The 24060-nt window shown below is 37.7% G+C and overlaps 1 protein-coding gene across 1 annotated transcript in view; it reads left to right on the top strand.

Annotated features, from left to right (window-relative positions):
- TNKS2 (tankyrase 2) overlaps positions 1-24060 on the top strand; it is a 31284-nt gene that overhangs the window by 1205 nt on the left and 6019 nt on the right. Inside the window, exons 2-26 of the mRNA XM_021398859.1 lie at positions 4200-4424; positions 5365-5460; positions 5782-5818; positions 6132-6207; positions 6635-6729; positions 7774-7840; positions 9440-9626; positions 10577-10698; positions 11159-11250; positions 11340-11418; positions 12483-12654; positions 13341-13420; positions 13837-13982; positions 14400-14565; positions 14865-15084; positions 15489-15598; positions 16302-16490; positions 16911-17163; positions 17811-17893; positions 18472-18592; positions 19858-19955; positions 20549-20623; positions 21046-21151; positions 22484-22670; positions 23661-23817. Of these exons, the coding sequence (XP_021254534.1) occupies positions 4200-4424; positions 5365-5460; positions 5782-5818; positions 6132-6207; positions 6635-6729; positions 7774-7840; positions 9440-9626; positions 10577-10698; positions 11159-11250; positions 11340-11418; positions 12483-12654; positions 13341-13420; positions 13837-13982; positions 14400-14565; positions 14865-15084; positions 15489-15598; positions 16302-16490; positions 16911-17163; positions 17811-17893; positions 18472-18592; positions 19858-19955; positions 20549-20623; positions 21046-21151; positions 22484-22670; positions 23661-23817 (3239 nt within the window). The remainder of the gene's footprint in view (positions 1-4199; positions 4425-5364; positions 5461-5781; positions 5819-6131; positions 6208-6634; positions 6730-7773; positions 7841-9439; positions 9627-10576; positions 10699-11158; positions 11251-11339; positions 11419-12482; positions 12655-13340; positions 13421-13836; positions 13983-14399; positions 14566-14864; positions 15085-15488; positions 15599-16301; positions 16491-16910; positions 17164-17810; positions 17894-18471; positions 18593-19857; positions 19956-20548; positions 20624-21045; positions 21152-22483; positions 22671-23660; positions 23818-24060) is intronic.

The following is a 24060-nucleotide window of genomic DNA, read 5'->3' as shown; positions in this document are numbered from 1 at the left end:
GTTCCCCATAGGCAGTGACCTAGTTCAGCTCTCTGAAAGGGGCTGATCTGTCTTGGCTTTAAAAACTGGAACTTCTAACTTACTGGATGCCTTTTTCCTTTTAATAGGCCTCTAACATGAGGGAAGATGGTGTGTAAGTAGGAGAGATTGTGGCCATACTTCTGTCCCCTTCAAGCCTGATACTGAGAATTTAACTGCCTTTCTCATAGAGCTGTAGGATGTGCGGAAAGTTTCTGGCTAAGGCAGGATGTGAAGTGCATGTGGTATGTCTTGATGTAATGCGCTTCTGCTGCTTCAGATAGGCTGACAGCAAAAAGGGCTCTACCTGCAGCAGGCTCAGCTTAGAAGTTGATCATAAGCGGCTCCTCAGTTTTGGGGTTATGAATGTTTTTGTTTTGTTTTGCTTTTTCCATGTCATTCACAGTTTGAGTAATACCAGCTTCTTTTGTCTCCAGTGCCCGAAGGAATTACATTCCAGGAAGTAAAAGCAAAAGTCTGTTGTTTTCTTGCTTTGTTTAGCCTAGGTGCATGTTCTTAGAAAAAAAATGTTACAAAACTTCTCTGACTAGTTTTGTTCACTTGCAAGGCTTTGTTTTGTGGAAGAGGTGGTGCTGAAAAATGAAGATAGTTTTTGTGTTGCCTTTTTTCCTCTTTTAGGGATATTCGGGGTCCTGAACTTGGTTCCTTTTTTTCCCTTAACCATCAGTGTAAAGGAAAAAAACATAAATGCTCTTTTTTTCCCTGTGTCCTGAGTAGCTTTGCTGCTCTGCAGTAAGAAATGAAGTGTGATGGTGAGACCAGCTATCTTGCACTGCTGCAAGCTGTGATAGTGTTTAGTTGGTCTTCTGGTAGAAACTTGAGAGCCAAAAAGAAAAGCTTTAGAATAGAAGAGTATTGAAGCCATTCTTACAGCAGTGGACTACTAGCAAAGAGGAGCCACTACCCAGCATGTGCCAGCAAGGGTTGCGTTCCTTGAGCTTGCAGTGGAAGTAAGAGAGTCGATTGCACAGGGCATGGCCATCTCTGTGCACGTACTCCCTTAGGAAATGCATTTGCTTCTGTATATGGTGCCTTCTGGTAGGGATGCTCCCACAAGTCTGTGAGGAGCCCCTGCCAGAGCACTTCATGCTGAAGCCAAGTTCCATAAAAATGTTCAGATGCAAATGATCCTCTGTCTCCACACCGGAATAACTGTGGGTGTTTTGGAGGTGTTGCTGTATTGGGGGATATTTCCCAGCTGGGCTGGCTTTGCCCTGAGAGAAGCTATGGGTATGCATTATTTGATTGAACCTACATACTAACTGGAGAGCTGCAGAATGAATTCTCTACACCTATAATGAGGCTTGCCGGAGCTCATTGTCGTATTGGTATGATTTGATGCTCATGCTGGTTTTCCGTATGCAGAACTGTGAGCATACCGCAAAGCTTTGAGGGACAGCGATGCCTTCTGTGCAAGAATGAGTGATGTTTATCCATCAGATGCCTAACTGTGAGGCAGAAAGTTGGATCAGAGGCTTTTCTAATATAACTAGTAAAGTAGTTTTCTGGAAAACATTTTATGGTACCAAAAGTGGGTACCAAACAGTCTGTCATCAAATAGCAGCAGTTTTGATATGTTTGCAGGACTGTGGCACTTGTGAAAAGTCTCATCTGAATAGATCCTGTAAGAATTTAGCAAATTGTGATTATGCATTCACCCTAGAAACAGAATTTCTGGAAGTCTTGAAGATGCAAGAGAAATTCAGTGGAAGAACGAGAACTATGCCGCATGTAATTTAATATGTAGACAGTGTGGCTTTTTAGGTATAACTTGTACCGCAGCTGGTTTTTGACCTATAGAGATTGCTCTGGCAAAGGTGCTAGCAAACTAAGATTTGAATAAATGTGTTTTGAAGAATTGAAGCACATTACCAGTGTAGTAATGTGATTGTTACTGTATCTTGGAGTGAATTCTGTGATTAAAAAGTTTCACCTAATTTGGTTTTATAACAGTGAGAACTTTATGGGGAATGTGGCTTCTCACCAGGCATTTCAGGGAGGAGGAGAGATGCATTTCCTGGCCTCTGTCTTTGGCACATGCAGCTTATATGTGGAATCTCCTCTGAGCACGGTGAGCTGACCAAGTTAAGACTTAGAACAACAACAGAAAAATCCAGAAATTAAAATAAATTCAGATTGCAGGGTTTGTTTTTTTTTTTAAGCTGTTTACCGTCAGAGATGGAAGGTGCTTCTCACAGGATTGGAAGGGACCTCTGGAGGTCATCCGGTCCAACCCTCTGCTACAGCGGGGCGGGTCCAGGCGGATTTTGAGTATGTGCAGAGAAGGAGCATCCACCACCTCTCTGGGCAGCCTGTTGCAGTGCTGTCACCCTCACAGTAAAGTTTTTCCTCATGTTCATGTGGAACTTCCTGTGTTCCAGTTTGTGCCTCTTGCCCCTTGTCCTGTCGCTGAGCACTGCTGGGAAGAGCCGGGCCCCATCTGCTTCACTCCCGCCCTTTAGATAATTGTAAGCATTGATAAGATCTCCTCGCAGTCTTCTCTTGTCCGGGCTGAACAGCCCCAGGTCTCTCTGCTTGCCTCCCGGGGCTCTGGGCATGTGGCTGCTGTCTGTCTGGGAGAAGGAGTCACTGAAGTCAGGTTTAGTGAGGAAGACGGTATGAGAAACTTCAGCTGCAATGAAACTAGAACTAAAAAGTTCTGCTGTAACTAAAATGCTGGCGCATCTTGTGCTTCTGTGCTTCTGTCGCTGGAGCACTGTGTGGTTGTCAGGAAAAAACACCATTTGAGGTTCCAATTGCCTTGACTCCTGCCCACCTGCTGAGGTCAGGCGGCTGGGTTGTAACAAAGATGAAACCCGCTGGCTCTGGGTGCACTGCTGTTTGCAGTCGCACGGTGATTTGGGCTGAGGGAAAAGCTCACATGAAGAGGCCTCATCCCGCACAGTTCTTGATTCCACTGGAAAATGGTTTGCAACTCAGGTGTTTAAAGCAAGGAAGGCCAAGTCACATGCAAAAGGGGTTGTCACCCAGCAGGTACATGGTACATGTACACCAACATATGGCTCTTATCTTTCCTAATAACTCTGAGACCTTGATGGGTCTTCATGAAGTATTTGAGGGAATTTTGTAGGCTGTGTCCCCTAGAGCATCTCTGTAGGCACGGGAGCAGCAGTCCTGAGTCACTCTGGCCTCTTACAAAGGTCCTAGAGAAAACATGGACACAGTTGGTAGTGGTGCATGTGCTATTATATAAATGTGCAAGATACAGCTGAAGCTAAACAATAGTAGCTGTAGAATTGGCTTTGAAGAAGCCATTACCTTACTTACGATGCATTTCTAGCCACAAATGGGCATATGCTTTTTTGTCTGCTAACATAAATGACAGGAGTGTAAAATTGCCTCTGAAGGAGTAAGAGCATTTCTGTGCTTCAGATCAAGTTTTTGTAGTCACATTGGGAATCAGTGAAAGTAGACTTCCTGAATATCTTTAAATTATGGTTGTGCATACTCATCATAAATGCTGTCAGATAAATGTTTTACATTCCTAAGGATTTTCTTAAGAGATAATTTCAAAGATGAAAACAGTGTGCTCATTATGCTAATGAACCCTCAGAGAGCAGGTAGCAGTGCTGCTAGTTTTAACCTGAGAGCAACACTGCTTACTTGTTTTTATAAACAAGCGATGTGAAATAATTTTCATACTATGCTATAAGATGTATTTATTTTTATTTAAAATATAACTTGTACATGCACTGGCTTATAGTTGTTCACCGCTCCTGCTCCCTCAGCTCATCTATTGGTCCTTCTGCAGATGGGCTGTGGAGTGGCGGAGCATCATACAACATAGTGTTAGCTTAAACAGCCACATGAAGTGACTGAAAAAGAGGCTTTGTTGTCAGTAGTTGTTGTGTTTTCAAGAAGCTGTTGATTCGTGGGAGCCCTACCAGGATATTCATTGTTTTAATAATCTTGAATATTATTTTTCTACTGATTTTAATATAATAATTTTGGGTGTTTTTGAAAATAATGTTACTGTGTAAATGCTCCTTTTGTAAGAAATGCCAGCTGAGATTTTTATTCACAGTAGTTACTGTCATTTAAACGTGTTGTTTCAATATGGGTATTGAGGACGGGGATTTGTCTTCCCCTACACCTTTCTTTCATCCCTAGCAGATGAGACAAAGCTCTTTCTCTTCCAGGTTTTGGTCGGAAGGATGTAGTTGAATACTTACTGCAGAGTGGTGCCAATGTCCACGCACGAGATGATGGAGGCCTTATCCCGCTTCACAATGCTTGCTCTTTCGGTCACGCCGAAGTTGTCAATCTCCTCTTGCGGCACGGTGCAGATCCCAATGCTCGGGACAATTGGAATTACACTCCCCTTCATGAAGCGGCCATTAAGGGCAAGACAGATGTCTGCATTGGTAATTTTCTTGCACTTCTACTGTAACTCATTTTCTTTCACCGTAAAAAAATTGAGAACCTTTTAAAGACCATTTTTGCTTTATGAAACTGTGTCTGTAAGTGTTAAAAATCTTCGGTAAACTTAAATTCCTGCCAGTTTTCTGAGAAACAAAGTAACTACCATTTTTAGATCTGTTTTTGTTAATTGCCCAAGCATAAAGATTGACATTGATGGGAAAGAGCCTTAGAGTGCTATCTGATAGACATAGATACTCTTCTGCTTCAGCCTTGCCTCTTATTCTGCTTTCTGCTGTTACTCATAGTGCACTGGAAATAACAAAACTTTAATAATGAATTAGTTATGTCTCTTCTCGTAGCAGTCACGTTAAATTAGCTGAGGATATAAAGTAAACTTCAACAAGTTGAGCACATCCATATAGTTGTGTATATTGACTACACAATTCTTAAGAGAGAGGAAGAGGTAGAAAGAGAGGTTGAGAAAATAGTGTTTTGATTGTGTGGCTTCCTCCAGTTCACTGTATTCAGGAGCACATCTGGAGAGCAGTATATATAGCATGGCCTGATTGGCCCCGGTATCAGTGCAAGGTCTGTGAAGATGCATGGCTTGCTACCACTGTGTACCATTTAGGGAATAGTCACCTGTGGTTTTGAGGCAGTGTGCTGGACCTGTTGAGCATTAGCTGCTGGTTTTAGGGGGTAGACTCAGGTTTTCACTGAAATTGCCTCCTGCTGGTTTCTGAACAGAAGAGGAACAGTCAGGTTTTTTCCCTCATGTTTCACTAGTTCACAGGTGCCATTAAGGAATTCTAACATGAAAAGGTTGAAAGGGGAAGTTGGGAACAGTAATGGCGTTTTTTGGTTGTTGCTTGCTGCTTACAATGTCTCATAAGCTTTGTTTTGTCTAATTGTGCTCTCATGGAATACTCTTGCATTTTGAAGTATTGCTGCAGCATGGTGCTGAACCAACCATCCGGAACACAGATGGAAGAACAGCTTTGGATTTAGCAGACCCATCTGCAAAAGCAGTGCTGACTGGTATGTGATAATCTTATATTACTTTAACTAATAACACTCCAATGAATGTAATACAGAATTACTGTGGGTTTTTTTTCCTTAATTACTTCAACTTACTTCTGTTTTGGAATTCGAGGTAGAAGTTCCCTGTATAGCCTTATTGTGTCATTCACAGGATGCGTTCTGGATAAATACTTTATTATAACAGTTCAGAAATGGAGTGTCAAATTTTTAGTACTTAGCTCCCTGCAGTTTTGGAAGAAGATGATAAACAGTCTCAACTCATGAACTTCAATATATGGATATTTTTTTTATAATTAAAGGAACTCCCTTGTCTTCCAGGTGAATACAAGAAAGATGAACTCTTAGAAAGTGCCAGGTATGCGTTTTTATTAACACATTTGGAACTTAGTTACATTTCTAGAGCTGAATAGGGATTTTTCTATGTAATGAATATATATACATCCATGAGCTGACATTCCATCTAGATACTAAGCTTTGGCTGTTTCTGTAAATAAAGCTACAAAAATAACTACATAAATACTTTTTTTTTTTGCTTTGCCTTAGTACTGAAATAAGTAAATAACATTCTGCAGATCTGTTCTAAAGTTATAGGCAGGAAAAGTATGAAACTATAAGCTGCTAACAATTTTAATAAAAGAATTCTGCCTATTTCATATCTTATTTTTCAGGAGTGGAAATGAAGAGAAGATGATGTCTCTTCTTACACCGTTAAATGTTAACTGTCATGCAAGTGATGGCAGAAAGGTATTTTTCTTTAAAAACCTGATTTAAACTCATTATCGTTTATTATAAACCGTTTATCATTTAGTAGCCATTGCTTGTACTGGCCATCTCAATTCACCTTTTGCAAGTGACGTTGTTTATCCTGGCAAAGTTCTTAGAGATATGGCAGTCTAAAACACAGAAATGAATTGCAGGACTCAAAAATCTGTCAAGAGGACCTTCATCCCAGGGCATATTAGAAATAAAGTAGATTCAAGATTTGTGTTAATTATGACAGTAAAGAATGAACAGAGTTATTGCACGTCTGATTCATATTCCCTGGGCTTTTTTGGTATTACAAGTGTTTTAAGGATTTTGGTAATTAGTACTGTTAACAAGTTTTGAGGAAAAGAATAAAACCAGCTGCTGGCTTTGTGTTACTGATTACTTCTATGTTCTGTCGTTTCAGTCTACTCCTCTACATTTAGCAGCTGGGTATAACCGTGTAAAAATAGTACAACTGTTACTGCAGCACGGGGCTGATGTACACGCGAAGGATAAGGGGTAGGTTCATTTTTCTTTTGTTTGGAGGAAATAGAAAATGTTCAAATTTGAAGTGAGGAGTAGTACCACCATTTTAACTGTGAAGAATTTCTGAGTTGAGATAATGAATCTTTCTGTCGTGACAAAAATGCAACATGGACAGTCTCAAGTATTGTGAGGCAGAAGAATTCAAGCAGAGCTGACCATAAAATATGCAGCCTTTCAGATATCACTAGCCAACTTACTTTTGTTTAAGAAAATACTTCAATAAATCTCTGGGGAGTCAGCAGATACTGTAATGGCTTATGTCAGAACATGTAGCAAAATATGGATGTGCTGAGTTTGTTTATGGTTGCATAAAATACAATGAAAAACATATTTTAAAATTGATATGCTTATGTACGTTAAAGATTATGGAAAGCAAACTTTTACCCCTCCTTTTTTCCTGTGATCCCTTCACTGCTATGTAAGTAGCTGTCTGATCAGGCAGCTTTGTCCCTTCAGTGTTGAAATTCACTTTTGTCGTTTCTTCCTTACTAGCCCGCAGTACAAGAATACACTTTGGGCAATTTCTCGCTTGCTACTAAGGCCATTCAGCTTGATAGAATGTGAAACAGGCTTTAGAACTAGCTCTGCTGTTACTGTGTAATAATGTACAGTTACTTAAACAGTACCAGTAAACTCTGGTTTCCAAGGGAGAAGTTAATTTTATAGCAGTGTTCTTGTGAAAAAGGAAATAACGGCTGTCACTCTAGACAGTTGCTGCCGTTACTTCTTTCTGATTAAGGTTCCAAGTCTCAGAGGAGCTCTTTCATTTGCATTAAGACAGCGCAATTCATTTCTCATCTTCTTGTTAACTTGTATGTTTGTTGTTCTGAAAAAGGCTGATCAGTTTATATGAGCTCTTCTCCAGCTTCTCATTTCCCCTCATCTTCATTGAACTTTTCAAATACTGTTTTTTTATTAAATTTTCAAGATGCAGCTTAGTATTATTAGCAATGTTTTAGATGTATTTAGAATTTAAATAGGAGTACTAAGATAATTTCTACCTTCTCTCCTGTGCAGAGATTTGGTGCCACTTCACAATGCCTGTTCCTATGGTCATTATGAAGTAACAGAGCTTCTAGTAAAGGTTAGTCTTTGCTAAAAATTAATTAGCTTGGAAAATATTAAGTAAGAACAGGTTAGACTAATAGACTGGTTAAATTTGCATGTTTTTCATTCTTTTTAAAAACTTAAAAGGCGATAGATTCCACTTGCTGTGTGTTAGTTATCAAGTTGAAGTTACAGAATCTTCTGCTTGCAATGAAGTTTTCAGCTTATAAATGTGCTTTCTGTTTTTAATTCTTGTCTTGAAAGTTGAGTGATTTTATACCATCAAGTAAGTACTGCTGCTCTCAAGCCTTCCGCCCTCACCCATAAAAAAAGCCAGACAAAAGAGCAATATTGTGAATTCAAGAATAGAAAAATATTTGAAGATGGAGAGTTAAAAGATTTTCAGAAGGAAAACTGGTAGAGGTTGTACATGGTTTAATGTTAAAGAGTAAGTTTCTTGTAGGATTAAACATGGCAACGTAAATTCTGGGCCAGAATCATAGCCCGCACACCAGAGAAAAAGCGTGTGAACTTTTTTGATGTAAGTGAACTTTTGAAACTGAATTGTCTTATCTGAATTGTGTTAATCTTGAAGGTAAAGTATGATACGCATTAAATGAAGGGCTTCAAGATGTGCCCTGCAAAAGTCTGTGCCACAAAGGGACTTCTGAACTTACCCCATTCTCATCTGTCACAGTAAATCATGAACATTAAAACAGCTGAGGGGGTGCTGTCGGATAACTGGAGCTGTTTGGATGCTCAGGGAGCAGCTGGTTTTCTACCTCGTCATCTCTGTCCCCACTAATCTCATGTTTAGAAGAAAATAAGTTAAAAATGATTGAAATAGGCATATATTGTAATAAGTATAAACTGACATGTTTTTTGTTTGTTGTGACTTCACAGGCCAATCATAAAGTGAATCTTTATTTCTGGTACTAGACAAAAAACATACCTAGCCACTCTTCGTCTCTTAACTGCCAAACTGCAGTTGTATTTCCTTTTGGATATCTGCTCCAGTAATTATTGTATTATTTTTTGTGAGCAGTACAGTGTTAACCAGGAGCAGTCCAGTCAGGCTTGCTTATGATTAGAACAGAAGGTGTCTGGAGAAGAATTACATAGATGTTAGAAGTCCAAGAGTATTACTTGCAGAACTTTGTACTTAATGTTTTGAATCAAGGTTGACTTTGCTTATTTCTTTCTAGACATCTTGGCTGTCATTACTGGAGGGCATTTACAGAAAGTATATTGATGTTAGTGCAGCTGTTCACTGTGGACTTTTTCTAGAGCAATAAGAAACAGGAGCTTGTCCAGATGTAGGTGATTTGATGTAGGTGAATTAGATTATTTATCTGATTTGACCTGTAGATTAGCTATTCGATTTTCAGAGAAGAGAGCCTGAAGAGACTAGCCTGTCTTTGGCTTCTGTAAATGTAACTTTGAGACAGCAGAGGATTAAAAACTGCAGTATGCTGAAATGTTCTGTTATATTGAATGTGAATATCTGGAGAATGTCTTGGATATCATTTCCATACAAGCTTTGATTTTTAACAGTCTACTGCATTGAAATGATTGACAAATCTTTCTGAAAATCTGGTTTTGATATTGTATCTTTTTTACTCCTTTCCTTTTCAAGCATGGAGCATGTGTGAACGCAATGGATCTGTGGCAGTTCACTCCTCTGCATGAAGCAGCTTCTAAGAACAGGGTGGAAGTATGTTCTCTTTTGTTAAGTTATGGTGCTGACCCAACACTGTTGAACTGTCACAACAAAAGCACCATTGATTTGGCTCCAACGCCACAGTTAAAGGAACGATTGGCATGTAAGTATAAAGTGAGATCAGTTCTGCAGTTTTAGATTAGACTGTATGCTTAGGCTCCCTGGACAGTGACTGCCAAAAGTCAGATTTGGAAAATGCTTACACTTAATTGTGCAATGTTTGGCATTGTATTTCACTACTTATGTTTTAAAGTTGCTAGAGTGTTCCTGAATGTCGGTCAGCTTTGTATGTGGTCAGGATGTTTTTTGTGACCTTTCTTCCCTAAATGCATTTTCCCTCGTGACCTTGCCAGTACACTTTTGTTTTCCCCATTTACTCCTGTCATTGCATCAAGGCTGTTGAAATATTCATTTTTATTCCGTTGTACTTCGTTGGAAGAAAAGTAAAAAAAATAACCATTTTGGATATTGACTATGTTTGCTTTGAGTATGCCACAATCACTAAAAGATAAAAAAAAAAAAAAAAAAAATTGATGAAAAGCTCTGATTTTGTTCAGCATACTTAACAGGTTGAGAAGAATGCTTTCAAATTCTGTCCCTGTGTGGTCAAACAGTAACTCTGGGATGTGTTGAAAATGATTAATCAAATACTACGTTACACTTTGTGGTGGCAACTATAAATGGTTTCTTTGGAAAGAGAGGTCAGAAGTAAAGGTACTTTTGGACTGGCACATGTGCAGAATGGAACCTAGAACAGGAGTGAGTGAAGTAGATCTTGTTCAGCCAGCTTGGATGTCTCTAACTTTGTTTGGTTTAGAAACAAAGAGGAATTCTTGTGTTTTAACTTAGCTAGTAAGTTCTGTCAAGTGGTGTAAAAGCTTAAGTCTGGGTTGGAAATTTTTAGCAGCAATGGCTGTTGCAGGGGGAGAAGCCCCTTAAATATCCTACCAGAAAATAAAATGAAAATTTCATCTGACTGAAAGAATCAATCTTCTTGATCCTTCTGGTGTTAAGGAATGTAATGTTATGGTATGTGTGTATTTCTCCTTAAAGATGAATTCAAAGGTCACTCGCTGCTACAAGCTGCAAGAGAATCAGATGTTGCTCGTATAAAGAAACATCTTTCTTTGGAGACAGTTAACTTCAAGCATCCTCAAACACATGAGACAGCACTGGTAACGTTTCAGGATTTCTTAATTGTCTTGCGTGTATTGTGACTGACCTAAATATAGTAAGCAGTAGTTGAGGACTCAGAGTTGCATTGTTAAACAGTGTAATTGTGTAATTCAGACTGGTGTCTAGCTTAAAAAAAAAAAAAGTTGTTTAAGAGTAATGTTAAGACTAACATAAATTGCCTGTTTTACTTAGGTTGTATGAACTCTCTTCTACAGAATGCTCTAATTTTAAGCAACAGCAAGTAACGTATGTTAGCTTTGTAAAGCTTAAGATTTTTGGAGAGATGGTTAGAAAATAGCAGAATGGATCTAAAGATCTCATCTGGAACGTCTTAAATTAATAAGCTTCTGTGTGAATTTGTTTTTATGCTGACTTTGCACACAACCAGCTCTTAATAAGTAATAAAACCTTGTGTTGCAAACGAGTTATTAATGTTACTGGTTTTTAATGTTTTTTCAGCACTGTGCTGCTGCATCACCATATCCTAAGAGAAAACAAGTTTGTGAATTGCTGCTAAGGAAAGGAGCCAACATTAATGAAAAGACAAAGGAGTGAGTGGTTACAAGTGAATCCTCCTAAATGTTTGTTTAGAAGATTTTTGCAAAATACCATCTGAATTACTTTTTTTTTTTCTTTAAAGCTTCTTGACTCCTCTGCATGTAGCATCAGAAAAAGCTCATAATGATGTTGTTGAAGTAGTTGTGAAACATGAAGCTAAGGTATGAGTTACTGTTTGTACTTTTCTTGTTTAATTTCTGTGTATCTTTTCTTATCATGAGAATGGACAGCAGAGTAGACACTTAGCTAAATTTGATTTTGAAGTTATAGATTTGTACGCTTAAGACATATACTATCAATCCATCGGTACAGTTCTGCACTCTGAGACATTGTCTTTGGTGGGTCTTACTTTATAAAATGTGCAGACATAGCTCTTTTCAATTGCAAAAGTTAGTTAAAAATTTACAGAATGTCTTATTATGTGCTGTATTATTAAGAAGTAGAAATTATACTCTGCTTAAAAAAAAAAAAAGATGGGCGATGCACAAACAAGAGGTAAGTCTGAACTGTAAAACAGGTCGACTTTGTTGTGTGCGGTAAAAACTACAGTGAAAACAAAATGTTAAATCCGTACAGTGTTTTGACCCAAATTTCCACAAAAAGAGAATGTAGAAAGGAGATAATCTGTAATTTTGGGCTTGGGTTGCTCCAAACTGGTATTTTAAGTTGTTCCTTATGGAAACCTGGATACAGCCTTTGGAAGTGAACTGCTGTAAAGTTTACAAAGTGATAGTCAAAACCAGTGGAACAGTAGGGAGTACAGATAACCTTTGGGTACAGAATTTTGAATTGTTAAATACATGTTGGTTACCTTGATTAAAACACTATTATAAAGTCCTAGACCTGAAAAACAGTAAGCCAGTATAGATAAAAGTGACTCTGCTCGCTGACACGAAAGACTCCTGCTGCACAGTGAAAATCACAGGCTACTTCTGTACGCGGTAAAACTGCTGTAACTATTTGTTCACTCCATGGATTATTCCCATGATTCTAAAATGAGTCTATTCTTCCTCAGTAAAATGCAGTTATAACTTTATGAACAGCTATTGTTTGTCTTATCTTTTGAAATGACATGACCTTTGAAAATATGCTGAATGTTATTTTAATCAAAGTAGGAAGAATACTTATGAAACGCTCCCAGTTAGCAATGAAAATAGCTGTAACAGTGTTTTGATGTTATTATTTCTTTAAAGAATGTATTCTAACGATTCTGTTTTATTTTTAGGTTAATGCTTTGGATAACCTTGGCCAGACTTCTCTTCACAGAGCGGCACATTGTGGTCATCTCCAAACTTGCAGGTTGTTGTTGAGTTCTGGATGTGATCCTTCCATTGTCTCTCTGCAGGGCTTTACAGCCTTACAAATGGGAAATGAAAGTGTGCAACAGCTACTGCAAGGTACAACTGATTGATTCAAGATCTCTTTATGAAGTAATGTGATAACAAGTTTTACTTGCTATTTTGAGTATTGTAAAGGACTAATAGTGAACACAAAGAAAAAAAAAGTACTTTTTTACAAAAGGTAAAAACTGGCTTGAGTTATTCCATTCTTATTCCATAACCACGTGCAGATGGAAAGGTCCCACTTATAGATATGGTTAAATCTGTAGCATTGGTGTGCGGATTGTCAGAGCTGCTCGGAATGTTTAATGGTATAGCTACCTGGAATGATTCTGTAGAAGTCTTGATGTATGGAGGGTACAATCTTGTAAGTAGAAAATGAGTTTAAAAAGGAAAAAAAAAGATTGCTGTGCATTTGTTAGCAGAGGCAACAGTCTACAGATTTTTAATGATTAAAGCTTAGGTACTATATGCATAAGTAATCTTCTTCAGATTAGTCTGATTCTGAACATTTAATTGGTTTCACAGTACTCTAAAATTGGTAGGAAGCATGTTGCTGTCAGCAGCTTTTTAAATGCTACAGCTGTATGTGAAAGGAAATATAAAACCTGTCTATAATTGAATAGCTTTTTCCATGAAATCCTTGACTTCCTTTAAATTCTTGAAATAGAGAAAATATTTCCTATCCTAAATTATTTCAACTATGTACAGTTAATTATCTGTCATACAATCTCTTTTTGCAGAAGGTATCCCTCTAGGTAATTCAGATGCAGATCGACAGTTGTTGGAGGCTGCAAAGGCTGGAGATGTGGATACTGTAAAAGTAAGCTTAAACATGTCCTAAAAATAAGTGAGAATTACATGCCAAACTGTCATTTCTCAAAACAAGCAAATGAACAGCTTTTCTCACGGCTTTATTTAAAGTTATGATTCATGCTAAAACCTTTCTATCGTGCAAAAACTATTGATAACAAAATTCGATGTTCACCACCTCCTAAATTTGCATTTGATTCTTACATAAATCCGTACATAAGTCCCAGATATGAGACTGGGAAGAGAAGATAATTATTTTTTCAGGGAATACTACCTGTGAAAAGTAAAATTTCTGTTTAAAAATCAGCTTTTAAAATGAAAAAAGTTTTTTCAAAATTGGGTGTGTATAACACCGTTTTATGACTAAATTTACTGTGTTTCTACAGTGTATGCAGTGATGCATGTTTTGTCTGTTGGGCTTCACAGAAACTATGCACGGTTCAAAGTGTGAACTGCAGAGATATTGAAGGGCGTCAGTCTACACCACTTCATTTTGCAGCTGGATACAATAGGGTGTCTGTTGTTGAGTATCTGCTTCAGCATGGAGCTGATGTGCATGCAAAAGATAAGGGGTAAATATTCAAGTTTACTGTATATTTTCATGGCAATTGTAACTTCTTATATTTGTGAGCTTTTGATTTTTAATGGCTGATATGCATCCCATCTTTGTTCAGTCAGTCATTTATTTTCATGGGCGCTTCTGTTGCAGTGCAACTGTTAGAATATCCAGAAAAACATTTTGCAGTACTTGAGACCAGCATCAAAATTTTTTATTGTGTTTTTACTTTTATATAATGCTAGTGGTATTTGTACTACTATGGTAGCAGATATTCCTGCTGCATTAGACTACTATGGAAAATGTAATTTTCTTAAAAGGGGTTTTGTTACGATTTGATTGTTTAAGGTACGTTGTGTTTTAGGTTCTTAGCTGTTTTTGAAAAGAGATTCTATTTTTTTTAAGATAACCTTTTTACTATTTTTTTTTCCAGAGGACTTGTTCCTTTACATAACGCTTGCTCGTATGGTCACTATGAGGTTGCAGAGCTGCTCGTTAAACATGGTGCAGTTGTCAATGTAGCTGACTTATGGAAGTTTACTCCCTTGCATGAAGCTGCAGCAAAAGGAAAATATGAGATTTGCAAACTCCTATTGCAGGTATTACATATGCTTGAGGGAGGTTGCTTGCTTCTCTTTCTTATTCGTCCTGAAGTGTGATCGTACTTCTTGGAGAAATCGGTTTGTGGTTTCTAAATGAATGTAGGTAAACATTTTCAGTAGGAGGACTACTGTTGGCAAGTACGTTGTCCTTTCTCATAGTAAATGGAAGGCTCTCTCCAAAGGAGTCAAGAATGTGTCAGAATATTTGCTTAGTAAGGTGGAAGATTCCTACGATGCAAAGTATTTATTCTGCATATGTGCATACTTAACTGCTTTTTTTTTTTTTGTGTGCACAGCATGGAGCTGACCCAACCAAGAAAAACAGAGATGGCAATACTCCTTTAGACCTTGTTAAAGATGGTGATACTGATATTCAAGACCTACTTAGAGGAGATGCAGCTCTACTAGATGCTGCTAAGAAAGGTTGTTTGGCCCGGGTTAAAAAGCTGTGTTCACCTGACAATGTCAACTGTCGGGACACACAGGGACGGCATTCAACACCGCTACATTTAGCAGGTCAGCACTTTGTGTAACTGATTAGGGTTAGTAGTAAGTTGTTGTAGCTGTATTTACTATGTCTAGTTTGATGTTAGCCTCAAGCTGAAGTCCTTAATTTAGTATTATATGCGTATTAGTCTTCTGTTCCTCCACTCTTCTAAACTGTTTAAATTCAATTTCCTGTTCTGTCTAGCCCAAGTGGGTCTTTTATTGGGCATATATTGACAGAGGTTTTAAAATCGGTCATCCTTAAGTAGGATGAAGCTGTCTTCCCGAACAGATAATGTCCCTTCCAGTGAAAACAGTGCATATTAACTTCCAAGTAATTTAAGTGAATTATCATTTCTCTACAGCTTGTCAAGATAGTCTTTAAAGGTATGTTGGATATGTTGCATTTATTCTGTCCTTTTGCACCCTTCCAGCTGGTTACAACAATTTGGAGGTTGCAGAGTACCTGTTACAGCATGGAGCAGATGTGAATGCTCAGGATAAAGGAGGTTTGATTCCTCTGCATAATGCTGCATCTTATGGGGTAAATATATCGGACTTTGAGGATTTTTTAGTACTAAAAAAAAATCAGTGCATTTCAGTGACAGCATTATGAGCCAATACTCTCTAGAAAGCTTTTGCTGTTGAGTTGTAACGTAATCTTATTTGTAAAAAAGTGAAATAATTCAGTCATTGTAAGTGTATTGTTATATGCAAAACTTTTTTGAATTTGTAAAACAGTGGTATGAATTGACAGAGCTCAGTTTTCTGAACATGAAGATGTGCAAAGTTAGCTGCTCAAAAGGTGTTCCACAAAATTCATTTCCATACCTGTGCCAGTTTGATATTATCAACAAAATCTCCTGGTATTGAGATATTAATTGTGGCTCGGGATCTTTGTGAGTCTTTCTTTAAAGTCTTTCAAGACTTTAATCAAAGCTATTGGTGTGCTTTCCCAACCGGAAGCATGAATTCAGGCACTTTTCCCTCAGATTCTCCTGGATTTTGAATTCTGTTGTAGTCTTCTTTCTTTTTCTCAAGAGAAGAAATGTTAGCCTTTTACGGGTATTATAATAGGTCAGGAAGAAAACATCTCATCTTAAAACTTATTTTTATAGTAATTGCAAAGTAAATGCATTTTAAGGAAGTTCAGAATGAGAATTACACACAAGTTATCAGCAACAGTTCTGAGTTAACTTAATATTTGGTAGTACATTGGAATACACCTGGTGCTTTTATTTTTCCAGCATGTAGATGTGGCAGCTTTACTTATAAAGTATAATGCGTGTGTGAATGCTACAGACAAATGGGCTTTCACTCCTTTGCATGAAGCAGCCCAGAAAGGAAGGACACAGCTTTGTGCCTTGTTGCTGGCACATGGGGCTGATCCTACTCTGAAAAACCAGGAAGGACAAACACCTTTAGACCTGGTCACTGTAAGTGCTGGGGTTCTTGGGAAATCTGTTCTTACCTTCTGCTTGTGGCAGCTCATCTTAAAACGACTCTTCAAACAAATACTAGTGTGGCAACTCCTGCGGAGTTGAAAATGCTATGGCTTTTCTTGTTTGTATGTGTCTTAATTTTGTGTAACTGTCTCGTAAGCTTTTAAGAAGTATTAAAGTCAAAAGTTCTATCTTTATTAGTTTGTATTTATAAACATTTTTACAGAATCATCTCTGCTATTAGCATAAAAGACTCTTTGTGAGTTGCATTGTAAAGTATGTATGTTTTCCAATATGCATTTGTTTGTATTTCAGTATACTTAGGAGTAAGCCTGGAATAATGATAGTGCGTTTAGGATAAACAAGTCTGTAAAAATGCTGCTCTATTTTAATAAATTGTCTCCTGATATTTAGGCAGATGATGTCAGCGCATTATTGACAGCAGCAATGCCTCCTTCTGCCTTACCGTCTTGCTACAAACCTCAGGTTATAAGTGTATCTCAGACACCAGGTTCTACAGCTGATCCCTTGTCGTCTGTTCCATCCAGTCCATCCAATCTGTCTGCTGCGAGTAGTCTTGACAATTTGTCTGGTAGTTTTTCTGAACTTCCGTCAGTTGTTGGTACAAACAGTGCAGAGGGAGCTACTGTTCTGGAGAAGAAGGAAGGTGAGATTTTCTCAAGTAGGAATGTTTAACAGTTTCTACTGTATTACAGAATACGTATGTGAAGTTTCCCACAGATGTACAGTTCCTGTGTCTCAGAATATACACAATATCCCTATTCATTACGCTGTCATTAATGAAGAACAGAAGTCTGAAACTCTTTAGTATAAGACTTTAATATTTTCTCCTTACAGAGTATCTTTAAAAGATTCTCTTTCTTCTGTACAGACTCAGAATGGTGAACTGTGTTTTAAAGACAAGTCAAATGAAGTTTGACTCCAAGCAGTGTTTTACAACTAACTTTATCCAGTTTCTAAAAGGTTAGATCAGATGTCCTGAGCAGATTACTTCTGTAATGTATTAGTTCTCAAAATATTTGCTGTTTGAACATGCATTTTTATTAGGTAGGTAGTTGCTTATCTCACAGAGGCAAAAAGACCACTTCTATGTGTGCACACTCACACAGCTGTTGGAGTCTTAGGGTAGACTGATTGCGTCACTAACTAGTGACAACAAATATTTATTTCCTATTTTCATGAGGCCAGGAACTTCTTTATCTCCCATCATTGTCACTGATAGTGTAAGATGTGTGTATTTTGTTATGTAGCACATATGTGAATGTTTCTTCTGAGGTTTTTCTTCTTCTCCAGTCTCAGGTGTAGATTTCAGCATAAATCAGTTTGTGCGGAACCTTGGCCTTGAGCATCTAATTGACATATTTGAGAGAGAACAGGTGAGTACATACAGCTATTTCCAGATACTCTGCTAGAAAGCAAGGAAATAAATGCTGACTGGCTAGAATAGTGTAACTAGGTGTATTTAAAATAAGTCAGTGTTCCAACTTGGAATGGAATGAAGGAAAGATTTGACCCTGTGGAATTTTTTATATATGTTAATATAGATGTGTATTATATGTATGAATACTTACATTCATATAAGTAAAACCTGTGAACAAGAGCATCTGTACCAGTTTGAGAGTATATCCGTGTTTCCTTTCAGTGGCATAAATGATGAAGTTAAATAAGTAGTACGTACTAATTAGTAATTTCTGTGTTTATTTCTCAGTCAGAAACATGCTCCTTGCTAATAATACCAGTTGCTTGGTTGTGTGTTTCATAGCATGTTTTTTTGAAGACAGAAGCTGGGAGAAAACAGTTGAGTCAAAGCCAAGGACAAGGATAATATGCTAAGTCGTGTATATTTTCCTACTCGCTTTTTGCCTCAGCAGTTGTGATATGTTTCTGCTCTCATTGGCAGCTGTGCTGTTCTGTTTATGCTGTAGTACAAAAAATGATATTTCTCCCATTCTAGATAACATTGGATGTGTTGGTTGAAATGGGACACAAAGAATTGAAGGAAATCGGAATTAACGCTTATGGCCATAGGCACAAAATCATTAAGGGAGTTGAAAGACTGATTTCTGGACAGCAAGGTATATACTTGTTTTAAGTTATTACCTAATACTACTTTCATAGAATTCATTTCATTTATACTTCAGATTGTCTCAGGCAAGGGCATTGTTGTGTCTCAGTGGTTTTGTTAATTTTCTGTATCTTGCCCTAGTGCTCTTATACTGAAGTATGTTTGTGTTGCTGTTTTGATATCTCTCCCTGAACACAGTATTACCATTGTTTAAAAGGCTTTTACAGAAGAGCATTATTACAATGTTTTCTTGACAGAGTTCTGTGTTCCTGAACAGCATCTTCCAGCTGAACACCAGTATCAACCCCTACAATTCTATGATTCTGTGATAGTGAGATGTCTGAGTGTGGATGAATCTGCAATTTCCCTTGTCCCCACACTATTCCTTTTTAGAGATGTCATATCTGACCAGGCACCTAAATCTGATCCCCTGTTAATTACCTGGGAAGGCAAGCAAAAAGGCTGTATATTCTTATGTCCAGTAATTACTTCACAGTTACTTGATAGATATGATTGAAATCTGTATGAACATTCTATAACACTCTTTTGGCATATTTGGAGCGATAAGGCTAAGTTTCCTCTAAACATTCAATATCACACTCAGACCTTTTCATTTCATGGACTGTGTTAGTCGTGTTCACCGCTCTTTCTGGTAGATATATTCCTGCTGTATTAGCACTTCAGGCTGATTATTTGTTATGATAGCATTATCAGTAGTTGCGGACTCCAGGACTCCGCAGAAGGGCAGGTTGCATCGTTTTCCACTGCCTAATGTTGAAATGAACTCTCAAGCAGGCAGCAGCTTACATGAAGTTGCCCTGTTGTGTTGGTTGGAAATACTGAGCTAAGCGCAGGCAGATGGGCTGGTGTCTGAAATGTTCACTTTTGTGGACAGAATGATCAGTATCCTCAGATAAATAAAAATGGTCTTGATCTGTATTAAAACACAGCTGCTATGCTTTGATGGCATTTATGGTATGTTCATGGTAATATATGAGGAGGGGTTATAAAAGGAGATATTGAAAAAGTTTGTTTGAAACCATTGAAATAATTTGAGGGATGGCGCTTTGACACCCACAGAAGCGTATGTTGCTGATGGAAGGCAGAGTAAATCATGGGCATTTGCTGCCTTACTTTTGGCAAAACTCTTCATCCTGTAAAATGAGTTTACAGAAAACAGGTCCTTTAAGAAGAAAACTGTTACTGGTGTTCATTCCAAATCAGCAGTCTTAAAGCAGTTTCTGAAAATGCTGTAATGTTTTGTTATATTCACAGGACTTAACCCATACCTGACTCTAAACACCTCCAGTAGTGGAACTCTTCTCATAGATCTTTCCTCAGAAGATAAGGAGTTTCAGTCAGTAGAAGAGGAGGTATGCATTTGTTTGTTGCTTCTCAGTAGTTTTGTTATTTCTACTGCAGATGCAGCCAAAGGAGCATTGCTAGACAATTTATGTGTGACCAGTGTCTCTAAGTATTAGTAAGAAACTTGCATTAAGGATACTTCAAGTTTCCATCTTAATTATATCACCATTACAATCCATGCTGATGAGATTGTTTTGTTTTCCTTACCAACTTTGTTATTGCTAGTCGTGTTTTTAAAACTCTAAAATATAGAAGAGCTCTTGCATATAACTCAAATTCTCTGCTGCCGATTGCCTGCCTGTTAAGATATATATTTACTATACTTTGCAAGAAAGTGACTTAATCACATAAGACAAAGTTACGAAGAAACATTAGTCCAAACAGAATAAAGGCAGCCTTTCTCATTTGAAATCTAGTCCATAAGCTAGTCAAGATACAATTAAAAAAAAAATGATAAAATTGTAAAAGCTGATTATGTGCATCCAGACCGTCTGGCATTGCTTAGCACCAAGACAGAATTAGTTCATTTGATTATTTGAAAGTGTGAAAAAAGCACATTCTGAAGCAAAGTGACCACCCCCTTAAAATTCTCAATCTTCAGATGCAGAGTACTGTCCGAGAGCACAGAGATGGAGGACATGCTGGCGGAGTCTTCAATAGATACAACATTTTAAAGGTAACTGTCACGTTTTCATGACTAATGGTTATACTCTTAGTGTTTTGGTCGAAATTATCCCTAACTTGTCCATAAAATGTTCTGTGTTTACTTGTTGAATTCTGTAAGAGATGGCTTTATCAACCTGTTCTTGGAGGGATACTAAAGTATAATTGTGACTATGCAAATTAAGAATGTTTAAGATGTTTAAAAATAATTGATTCTTAATTAAGCATATAGTTACAATTTACTCAGTATTATACTGGAATAATCAACTCAAGGATAAATTAGAGAATTACAGTGTTTTGTTGAGTTTTAAGAAATATTCTTTAAGTATTCTTTAAGTGTTTTCACATATTGTGATATAGCTAATGTATGTTTAAAAAAAAATGTGTCAAGTAAATGCAGGTTTTCAGTTGGGGGTGGAACCTCTACTGTTTCAGATTCAGAAGGTCTGCAACAAAAAGCTATGGGAAAGATACACTCACAGGAGGAAAGAGGTCTCTGAAGAGAATCATAACCATGCTAACGAAAGGATGCTGTTTCATGGTGAGATATCGGAATGTGTCTTAGATACTCATTTAACCATCAGTACTCTTTAATGGAGGGTTTCTGTTGGATATATGAACTAGATTTTTCATACGTTTTATTAAGACACTGTGTATCATGTACTGGATCCTTCCTCTGAAACTTGCACCTCCTTGTCTCTCCCAAAGGTGATTTTGAAGTTCTAAATGAAAAGTTTTTAGCAGTAATGAATGGAGACCAAGGGACGTGCCTCCTCCTTCATTAACTTACTAATTTGGTTTTATTGGTGGTTTGATGAAAGTGATGAAGGATCAAAATATTCTACTATGAGTTCTGGGGATTGTTTAATTTGGTAATTTAGTTCTTATTTATAGCCTTTGCTGGAATGATGAATAAATAAATAAGGGTTATAATTACCATATCAAAGCTAGTTGAAAGGTGTCTTGCGTGCAGTTAAGTAATTTGTCCTGATAGGCAAATTAAATACATCCACTGTTCATCCTTACAGTGAAAAAAAACTACTTCGTTCCCAACACGGTGATACTCTTGGAAGTCACAGTAACACAGTAATTATTGCTTTCCCAGACTGGTAGAGAAAAACATACTGTCTTTTGACTGTGGTCTGTACCACCGTAAGAGGAATCGGCCTCTTGGTGGAATGACCTTTCTTTAAGGAAAAGACTTGAGATTATTTTCACTGTAATTCCTTATGTAACTCTGAAATGCCGTGTTTTCCTAGAACAGCTTTTCTCTAAAAATTCCCCCATATTCATACTGTGATATAAAAGCTTACTAAAAGCGTACTTTCTTCAAAATTAATGGATATCATGCATCTCAAGATCCAGAGTCTTAACTATTTTTAATAGGTTATTCTCGAAGTCCAAATTTTATGACCGTTGGTTGGAAGTAAATAAATGGTGAAAAAGAACACTGAAAAGCAAACAGAAGAATGCTTTAGAGAGCTGCTGCACAGTTTTGTTTGGAGTGTATTTTTTTTAACTTCTTTTTTAAATGCAACTTACTGTTAAGAAGAGAATGGGATTTGTGTAGCAGTGCAGTCCAGAATCTGTGGCATGAAGCCGTGCTGAAGGGAATGCAGATTCACTGAGCCTTCTCTTGTAGCAAGAGTTGCTTGAGATACTATCCTTTGTAAATATATGACAAGCTGACACCTTTCAGCTCCTATCACTTGCATAAAATCTTTAGCAAACTGGTCGTGTAAATTGAAACTCAGAATTGATTTCCCTCTGTGTGTGTGGAAATGGCATACCAAAAAGATAAAAGCTGGGGGATGGTAGTAAAATTGCTACAAATTTCTATATACTGTACTTTATTTTACTTCCCTTCTCTTAGGCTCTCCATTTGTGAATGCAATCATTCACAAAGGCTTTGATGAGAGACATGCTTACATAGGTGGCATGTTTGGAGCTGGGATTTATTTTGCCGAAAATTCTTCCAAAAGCAATCAATATGTGTATGGGATTGGAGGTGGCACTGGATGTCCAATTCACAAAGATAGATCTTGTTACGTTTGCCACAGGTAAGTTATGATCTTTTACACAAAAGAATCCAATTTTGATTTGGTGGTCTGCAACACAACATGCAAGCCAGCGGATCCTGTGAGAGAAGATTTCCTCGGTAATGAGGCCATCTCAGCCCTTGCTATACACTGAACCTAGCAGAGATGATCAGTGAACTTGGATATTTGTCTTACAGAACCCTCAACCGTCTTCAGTGTGTATAACCAAGCCTTTGCCCTTAACTTGCTGTAAGAATCAGACTTAAGTGTGAGAGCAAGGAGGATCTGCTAGCTGCTTGTGTGAAAAATGCAGCAAGAGCAGTGTTCTGTCCACGTGATTGCCTGTTACGGAGACAGGAAAAGCTCGGTGATACTCAGATGCTGTATTGAGGAGTATGCGCTTTGTAAGAGTTCATCTCCGCCATGTCACTGCTGCTTCAGACACTAAAATATAGACATGGATTTATGCAATCTCTGCCACTACCTAGGTTCTTAAATCCCCTTAAATCCTTGAGTCTGTACCTGTTTCCACTTCATACTGTTACCATTTTCTGGTACTCTCAAGTAAAAATAAGAATCTTCTAGACTTTTAGAGGAGGTCAGAGTCTAGTCACGCTGTTAGATGGAAATCTAATGTGAGAGCATAAGTGACCTATGTTGTTAGCATGATTAATTTAGGAGTGGGGACCAGAAGAAAATTAAAATGGAAAAGGGGAGGGGAGGGAAAGCTTCTTGAGAAATCTTGAGTACTTTGCTAAGCATATTGTTTCCAGTAATAAGTATTTTTTGCTGTTAATACCAACCCTTTCCTCAGACTGAAGAACTTTTCCAAGGATGCCATAACTTTTGTCCTCCCAAACAAAACTTCAGAATTTTGCATGCTGCAAAGACTGACTAAAGTGTCTGTAGAGTTCCATAGTTCTCAAGCAAAAGTTTAAAATTACAAAGACTGTCTTTCTAGTGCTGTGCAAGCATTTTGTATTCGTGATCCTTTTTTCCCTTTTAACATAGGCAGTTGCTGTTTTGTCGTGTAACGCTGGGCAAGTCTTTCCTGCAGTTCAGTGCTATGAAAATGGCCCATTCTCCCCCTGGACATCACTCAGTTACTGGACGACCCAGTGTAAATGGACTGGCATTGGCAGAATATGTCATTTACAGAGGGGAGCAGGTAAGTTGCTTTTTTGGTTTGGATTTTCAGACTTTTTTTTTTAAGTCATGTAGTATGTTGCATTTTGTGGAGGGGTTTTTGTTTTTCTTATTTTGTTTTCCCCTTACATTCCATGTGCTAGGAATAGCTTTTGTCTTAAAACAGACTCCAGCTGTGGCTGAACATGAATTTTCTTTGTTGCCTGAATACTCGAGGCATTCTACCATTTGACGTTTTGTCGTCTTTTTCTGTGACATATATATT

This window comes from Numida meleagris, chromosome 5, assembly GCF_002078875.1.
Source record: "Numida meleagris isolate 19003 breed g44 Domestic line chromosome 5, NumMel1.0, whole genome shotgun sequence".
Lineage (NCBI taxonomy): Eukaryota > Metazoa > Chordata > Aves > Galliformes > Numididae > Numida > Numida meleagris.
The sequence above is the reverse complement of the archived record's forward strand: the minus strand, read 5'-3'. Positions and strand labels throughout refer to the sequence as shown.